Here is an 8455-nt window from a genome sequence, read left to right on the forward strand (position 1 = left end):
CAGCTCTCACTCACACCCACTCACACCCACTGCAGGCCGCAGCGCTGAACTTCGTCTGCCGGGACAAGGTGAGTATGTATATATTTTTTATTTTTACACATTTCTGGATGAATTGCAGGGAAGGGCTTATATATTTAAGCCCTTCCCGACAATTCATCGTGAGATCGCTCGCAGCGCATTGCTTTCAATGGAGCCAGCTGTATTGCCGGCTCCATTGAATTCAATGTGCTGGACAGCACCGGCCTGTTTCTATTGAAACGCGGCTAGGAGCAGTTTTTTTGGGCGATTTTTTTGGCCCCGGTCACCCGATTTGCTGATGCGCATCCATCATGCGATCTGCAAACCGCGGCAAAAAACGCCCGTGTGACTATGTGTGTGTGTATTTATATGTGTGTGTGTGTCTGTGTGTGTGTATATATATATATATATATGTATATATATATATATATATATATAAATGTGTGTTTGTGTGTATATATATGTGTGTGTGTATATATATGTGTTTGTGTTTTGTATAAGAAAAAATACTACCTGTATATTACCTCAGAGATCAGTTTTTTGTGGTAGCCTTTGTGAGCAAGTATGCCAGATTGGCTACCCTGAGAACTGGTCTATGCAGACCAGAATGAACTCATATCTGCCCACCCTTGACAGTTGGAAGTAGTCTACTTGAAGACTCTGGAATGGGTAATTGGAACAAGGGGTGCATTGCATGGGAGCCTATACAGACCTACCCACATTGTTCTGTGCACAAATCAGGCAGTCTTGTGTGTGTTTAGCTGCCGTGACACTAAATCCTGGTGCAGACCAGTGACTAGCAACCACATCTGTCATTGCTGTTTTTGACAGGTGTGTATTTCCATGGGAGGCCGAAACCATGATGGGATAGGGGTCTGTGGGAGACAAGGCTTGTTGGATACTATTCATTTATCTCCAGGTGTCTCTCTAGCCCTCTTGCTGGTTCCCATTATTCCTTTCTCCCCCCTTTGATTGCCTGCTTTTGTAACTGAATTAACAGGTCATAATCCACTGGAGGTGGATGTCTGAGGGGGTACCTGTACTGCCCCAACCCCTGGAGGATCAAGTCTGGGCTTCTGTGTGGCTGTCCTCACAGCCTGATCAGCAGGGTGATTTACGGTTGCCAGATGGGTCCGTAGTCATGAGCAATGCCATAGGCATAGCGTGAGTCCATATAGATGTTAGCCACGTTTTTGTGAGCATGCTTGCTTGCTTCTTCCAGAGCTCGCAATTTGGCTTTTTTCAGCTGACATGCAAGATGGAAGAGGTTCGGCTTTTACATCATGTAAGGAGAGCACAACGTAACCTGTATAACACCTGCCTTCTTGACCATACCATCCACAAAGAGTGCAAAATCAGGGTTACTTAATGACTGATCAACATCACTGAATCCCCTGTCTCCTGGGCCATTTGCTAGTGCATAGTCATGTGTATCAAGCTGAAAGGAAAAACTATCAGGTGATTATTCCCACTTCCCTCCTTTTCCAGAGGTAGCAAGGTAGCGGGACTACTGGGGAGGCACTGTTTATCACAGCTTATTCTGAATGAATAAAATTGCAGTTTTAGAGAAGACTGACACTAAAATATACAAAGACATAGAAATAGAAAAAACACAAATGCAGCTGAAGTTGACATCCCACTCTGAGTCGTCATTAAAGTCTTATGCATTAGGGGAGAGAAATTTTTAGCCCCAGTCAATATCTGCATCACACATTTTACATTCATCACAGCCTGAACACTGGGCAATAACTCTCATTCATTCATGCAGTCAAGTCAGTCTCTCTCTCATATAAATATTAAGAACCATATAATCCTCCCCACACAATGTTTACTGCCATTACGGATTTCAGGAAATTGTGGATCCACGGGACCAACCAAATAAAGCTGAGGACAGTCTCTGAGTGGTTGGTAGCCAACTCCTCAGATAGACGGACTGTAGACAGGGAAAGGAGAACTAACCCTTGGCTGCAGAGAGAATGGCAGACTACTACCTATAAGCAGAGTGAGTGCCCTCATAAGAGCAGCCCTGTGCTGGAACCTTGGGTCTGACTATCCATGCAGGGGAGAAACTCAAGACCAGAAGGAACTGGCAGCAGAAAGATGCAGAGATTTACACATATATATAGAACTGGCAACCACACCAGGACATAACGCAGTCTGATGTACACCGTTCACACCAGGACATAATGCAGTAAGATGCACACCATTCATACCAGAACATACACATATGCCTAAAACAGGCACAACACAGGGAAGGCTGAATGTGATGAACAAACTAACATCAATTGAAAGGCATTAAAGTGCATCAGTTCAGCTTAAATAGGGGTGTAATGACTAATGACCCCATCATGTGAGCTCAGAAACAGAGAGCTGGATAACCCACTTAGTGCTGGACAAATGCAGACAGGGAAAGCAGAGGGACGCTAGCAAATGACCGAAACAGCATCACACAAAGGAAAAAATGTACAGAAGTGCTACAACTCTCCTCATCTTGCACACAAATGCATTCAATCACTACCATCTCCCTCTGGAATTCCTGTTTTTAGGAGCAGCAAACAGAAGAAAAACATTCAACCTTTAATTGTTTGTAACAACAGATTTCACAGCGAACACTAGTATCACGAATACTTTCCCATAATGGGAATACTCATTTTTCCTGCAGGACATTATCACACTGAAAACACAACAGTAACACCATTCAGCAAGTATACACACGTCCAACCAATCACAGAACTGACATGTACACAAATAACAGCAAGAATGTACCTTAAAATTCCTATCTTTCCTATTTTTAAGACAGTATAATTCACTTGATGTCAGGACTAGGGTCCGGGATACTGGAAGTCCCTGAAAGCCAGCAACCCATGTCCCTACCTATTTGCCGCCTGGGCTAAGCCTCAGGGTGACAACTGGATGACGGTCCCTACACTCACTAGGGAAGAGGGACACGGGAACTGACAAACTGACAGATACTGGAACAAACAACATGAAGGCAAGTCAGACTATTCGGGTTGGCAACGAGAGGGTATGCGGTACAAAAGGGTCAGGCAAAGGCAAATTGAGTCAGAACGCAGAGAGTCAAAAACAGGAGTCAAAACACAAGAAAGATGCGGGTGCAGCTGGAAGACGAAACTAACACTGGCAATGATATGAGCACACAGCCACGTTTAAATGCTGTCAGAGCTCCCGCCCTAACAGCTGATTGGGGCAGGCGGAGATAGACGCAAGCCTGGTTGCTATGGTGCCGAGGATGCGGCGCAGGGCGGCACCCGCCACTTCCCTAACCACCCCGGCGGTGAGGAGGGGCGTGGCGACCAGGGGAGGCAACCAGGAACGGGACTCTCCTGCACCTCACGGCAGCTGCCTGGGTGACAGGACCAGCGATGCCTGCACAGAGGACCCGCGAGCCGCCAGTCCTAACACTTGATTTATTACAAATTTCTATTCCATTTACGCAAGCGAGTAGAGCTGCTTGCTGCTAGATTTTGCAAGGTCAGTCACACACTCTCCCCTGCTGGATATCTATAACACCATGAAACTGGGAGGCAAGGAGGAGGAACAGCTGTGCCCACAGCTCCTGGCAAGCACACATTCCTTCTCTCACTGAAAGTCTAAAGGGCGGGGGGGCCAAGAGATTTGCACGGATCAAGCATTAACCTTTTATCTTTTCCTATATAAATATCTATTATCATACATCTTTTCATATATGACACAATAACAATCTTGTACTGTCCTAAGACTATGAAGCTATTACATATTGACCCTTTCTCTCTAGTTTTTGTACTGCTATCTTCTGACTTTTATACTGCTACTGCGCTCCAGGTGGTGTCTCTCACTAGTGAGCTTTTCAGCCTAATGGACAGCTTCCCTGCTTAACCTTACCCAGTTCCTTGCTTCTGCAAACCAGCTACTGCAATTCAGCTCCTGATTAGCTCCACCCCAACTGATTGGACTTCCTATAAAAACCTGTCCCTGCCCCTCTCTCAGTGCATGATTATTGTGCTCCTTGCCTTTAGTCAAGCTCTCCTACTCCTCCTAACATGATTGTTGCTACCTGCTGTTACTGACTTCCAACTTAATCCTGACTGCACTACCTGCCTGCTCCTTTGTACTCCAACAGATACCTACCGTTACTGACCCTTGGGTTTCTTTGATCATGCTATCTGCCTGCTTGGGTTACAACACGAGCAGGTTCCAAACTTGCTCCTGACTGTAACACCTACTTTTATGTGGGAAAAGTATTTTGCAATATACAAGTGCACGTTAGCAGCCAAGGGTAGCCAGGCATCTGTGCAAGGTATTGGTGAAATGCCTACTAGGACCCACAAAAATGCACTGTAGCATCCACTAAGAGAGTAGTGTATCAGTGAGGCAAGCTAAAATAGTAGACCCTCAAAACCCACAGCGACACTACAGAACAGGCAAAAACCAACCTTGAGCTAACCAAACTGTGGTGGAGCCTCTGAGGTACTGTGAGGTTCCAGCCACTGGTCTACGACTAATCAGGTGTTTCAGAGCATGACCCCTGGCCAGGTCTGACAGTGACAAATGACATAGAAGGGTGTTGTTTTTCCCTGTTAGTGGTGCTCCTGTGAATGCTGCTCCTATCAATACTCCAGTTATAGTGGAAAAAAGTAAAGTAAAAAAAATTATGGTGTGAATGTTCCTCAGAGGTTTTATGTAATGTCTTAGGGGACATAGATATTTAAAAAAATAAGGTTACAAAAGTAAGTAAAAAAATATCTGAAAAAAACCCAAATGATCCGCCATATCAGCCCTCTAATTCGAAATTATACATATTATATATCAAACTTCCAAAACAAAATGGCGAAATAAATATAATAATTTTTAAAAATAAAGAGCTATCCATTTAAAAAAAAAACATTTACAAATTACTGCTAATAAAAATAAAAAATGGCTTTTGTCTTTAAGAGGTTAAGATAGGAAAAACAAATACTGTACAACCATTATGATTAATGCACATCATTAATAGCGTCACGGTTAAATCCGAGTGTATCCACTATGTTTGCTACACCAGTAGTTATGTTACTGCTTGACACAATGCGACTTGTGTCTCTGAATACATCATACCCACAAATAAATATATACTACACATACATTGAACTATTTTTTTCATGGAAAATTCATCACTCACATAAAAAAAAATCAAATCCCATTTACCAAAGTGGGAAATTCTCACAATATGGGACAACCATAATTATAGTGATGACAACTACGTAATTTGTCTTGACACCAATTAGAAAATGTTGTAGTCTAATTACCCAATGGTTTATTTACCATAATGTATTCCCCTTATCACTTAATCCCAGTAGACACATATCAAGGAAAGACTATATATAGTAACTCTATGTGAAAAAAAATCACTGTTATACTCGAAGCTGCAAAATATGAGGATTGCGTTCTTCCCCAACTCAATCTATATATAAAACATGTCAACATATTGATATCCAGCTACACAAGGTATTTATGTAGGTATCCATTCTCTCTTTTAGGATCTTCATCACAACAGGATTTTTCATTGTAGTTTATTCCACTTTCCTACAGCAATATGCAGATAATGAATATGATTGGAATCATGAATACTTCACCACTTGAGGCTAAACTGTCACTGCATTCTACCTCTTCAGGACAAATCATGTTTTGCTTTAAGGAGCAAGACATAGATTTGGGTATGGCTTTAAAGGAGGACAACAATATGGAAAGTTTAATAAAAATAGTTTATTCTAATGAAGTGATATTCGAGCATAGTGATGAATAATTGTCCTTCTTTTGTAAATTATTATATCTATATGCAAAGGATAAAGATTACATCTTGCATCGCATCTATGGAACAGTAGCAACACCTGCTTTGACGGAGAACCTTCTCCAGGAAGTTACTTTGCACCACTGGGAGATAGCATAATTTGACTTGTATATCAGCAGCCAGAGAAGTCCACTTTCAAATGATGCCAAGACAGAGAAGTTCTCCAGGAAACTGCACAAGTAGAGCATCCACGTACTTGTCTGAATGACTTCTATCTTGGCTGTAAAAAGTAAAAGTTTGATGCTATCTTAGCAAAAAATGCCAATATGTCAGTTTCTTAGTCTTCAAGACAGAATGACAACAGTTTTTGTCATGAGACAGAAAAACAAACCTATTGTGTACAGTCTTTATCAAAAACATATACAGCTGATCTTCCTTCCAGACGCATGATAACACACTTCTTTATTGTGGGCTAACTTACGTTATATACATCTTTATTTTATTACACAGCAATAAATATCTTCTTAAACATGGACAACAGCTCTCTGTCTAGGACAGAAAAATAACTATTTAGTTCATGTATGTCTGAGAGAAGTAAACTAAGATTCTAAATAATGAAGTAACCAGCATATTTTTGACAGATCCTCAGAAAATCTAGAACCCAGTGGGCATTTCCTCTCGATGATGCATTCTGAAAACTATCCTCTATGCCATCAATAAACTGGTCTGTAATACATACTACACACTGTACATGTAAGTAGGTGGTTGAGATGAAATGCATGCAAAAACAAACTGCACCTTCTTATTACATGTATGTCTGAAGTGATCATTACTACAATACATTGGACTAATATATTTTTTAGTGAAGTTAATTGTCATTAGCAATGCAGAGTGATGTTATTTTATGCACTCAGTGAGCTATTACCACTTTTTGCAGCAGGTGCTGTGTGCACAAGGGTCACATTGTTTTTGGTCACAAATGTAAATGCTGGAGCAAAATGCAGCACTAACTCCATTGAGTCAGACACTATAATTAGGGCTGTTTTGTGCACCTCTGGTGGGTTGTGATGTACAGTACATAGCAAAAGAGTGTGTAGCAAGTGTTAAAATTATCTTCACCTATGTCAACTGTGGCCTTGGATGGAACAGGCCTAAGAAAAAGCCTCAATCAGAAGTGTCACTGGAGTATTGGACTTTTTGGACCACAACTTGGAGTGAGAGTGTTCTGTGAACTCATCAAAGCAATGGAAAAACTGATGTTATGATGGAGACCATGACAGTGCTGAACCAACTTTAACTGAGCGTGTTCCTTCCAAGTTCAGTTAAAGTTAATGAGGTTACTAGAAACTAATACACTGTTTGCCCTCTAAGATCCTACACATAGATCCCAATAACATATGCATAAATTGAACATGATAAACAAAACAGAGGAACTTGTTTTAGTTGGATTTGGCAGACTTCAAAATCTTAAACATTTGGTCTTCATGTTCTTTTTCATGGTTTATATTGCTACATTGCTTGGAAATTTTCTTATCATTCTATTAGTGTTGAAAAGTCATCAACTTCATATACCTATGTACTACTTCCTTCTTCATCTCTCTGTCTGTGATATTGTGTTTACCACAAATATTGCCCCTACCATGCTCCACAACTTGTTGCTTGATTTGGGGAAAACTTCTATGAAACACTGTATATCACAGTTTTATATGTATGGAACATCGACAATTACAGAGTGTTACATCCTTACATTGATGTCCTATGATCGATATCTGGCAATCTGTAAGCCACTTCATTATACTTCCACCATGGACATTAACTTTTGCCTCAGGCTTGTAGGTGGCTCTTGGTTGTCAGGATTGCTAATAACGCTCTGTACTTCTATTATGGTATTCAACAGAGATTTCTGTGGACCTAACATTATCGACCACTTCATGTGTGAGCTAGCACCTCTCCTTAAGTTGTCGTGCTCTGATACAACTTCTGTTGAAGTTGTAGTTTTTGTACTGTCTATCCCCATAATTGTAATTCCATTTGTGTTCATTGTTGTAACATATATTAATATCTTTATAACAGTCCTCAAAATTCCTTCCACTTCTGGGAGGCAGAAGACATTTTCCACCTGTAGCTCACACCTAACATCAGTAGGTACATACTATGGAACATTAACCATACTTTATGTTGTTCCTAAAAGAGGACCCTTACTCAATGTAAAAAAGGCATTACATCTTCTATATACAGTAGTGACTCCATTGTTCAATCCAGTCATCTACAGTCTAAGGAACCAGGATATAAGGAAAGCCATTCAGATGCTACTCTTTAAGAAAAGGTAATTGTAAACAGGAACAGTCTTTGCGGGAAACTTGGTGTGATTATGCATTATATTATTGCCTGTGGAAGTTGTATAATACCACATTTTTCCTGCAGCAGAAAAAGATAAGTGATAACAGCTGATGTATAGAAGGAAGTAAGATCTAATGCACAGTTTAGATCTACACTATCCTACCAAGAATAGTTGGATACTTGAGCAAGAATCAAAAGCATTTATTTGAGTGTGTTAATACTTAGTTGGGTGCTAATGACATTGGATACTCTTAGTGGCTTACATTCTACACTTCAGTTGGTGTTTTCTACCATTCATCCTGCAAACATTTGGCAAATTCTCTCAAAAATGAT

General features: G+C 40.8%; 1 protein-coding gene across 1 annotated transcript; it reads left to right on the plus strand.

Moving 5' to 3' along the window:
- Positions 1-7194: 7194 nt before the first annotated feature.
- LOC136587367 (olfactory receptor 11L1-like) lies at positions 7195-8112 on the plus strand. The gene has a single exon (XM_066585937.1). It carries the CDS (start codon positions 7195-7197, stop codon positions 8110-8112), a length of 918 nt encoding a protein of 305 aa, XP_066442034.1.
- Positions 8113-8455: the final 343 nt, after the last annotated feature.

This window comes from Eleutherodactylus coqui, chromosome 13 (assembly GCF_035609145.1).
Source record: "Eleutherodactylus coqui strain aEleCoq1 chromosome 13, aEleCoq1.hap1, whole genome shotgun sequence".
NCBI classification, from domain to species: domain Eukaryota; kingdom Metazoa; phylum Chordata; class Amphibia; order Anura; family Eleutherodactylidae; genus Eleutherodactylus; species Eleutherodactylus coqui.

Bases quoted from the DNA above. Each gene is read 5' to 3' on its own strand.
- LOC136587367 (XM_066585937.1), top strand. From the start codon at position 7,195: ATGATAAACAAAACAGAGGAACTTGTTTTAGTTGGATTTGGCAGACTT.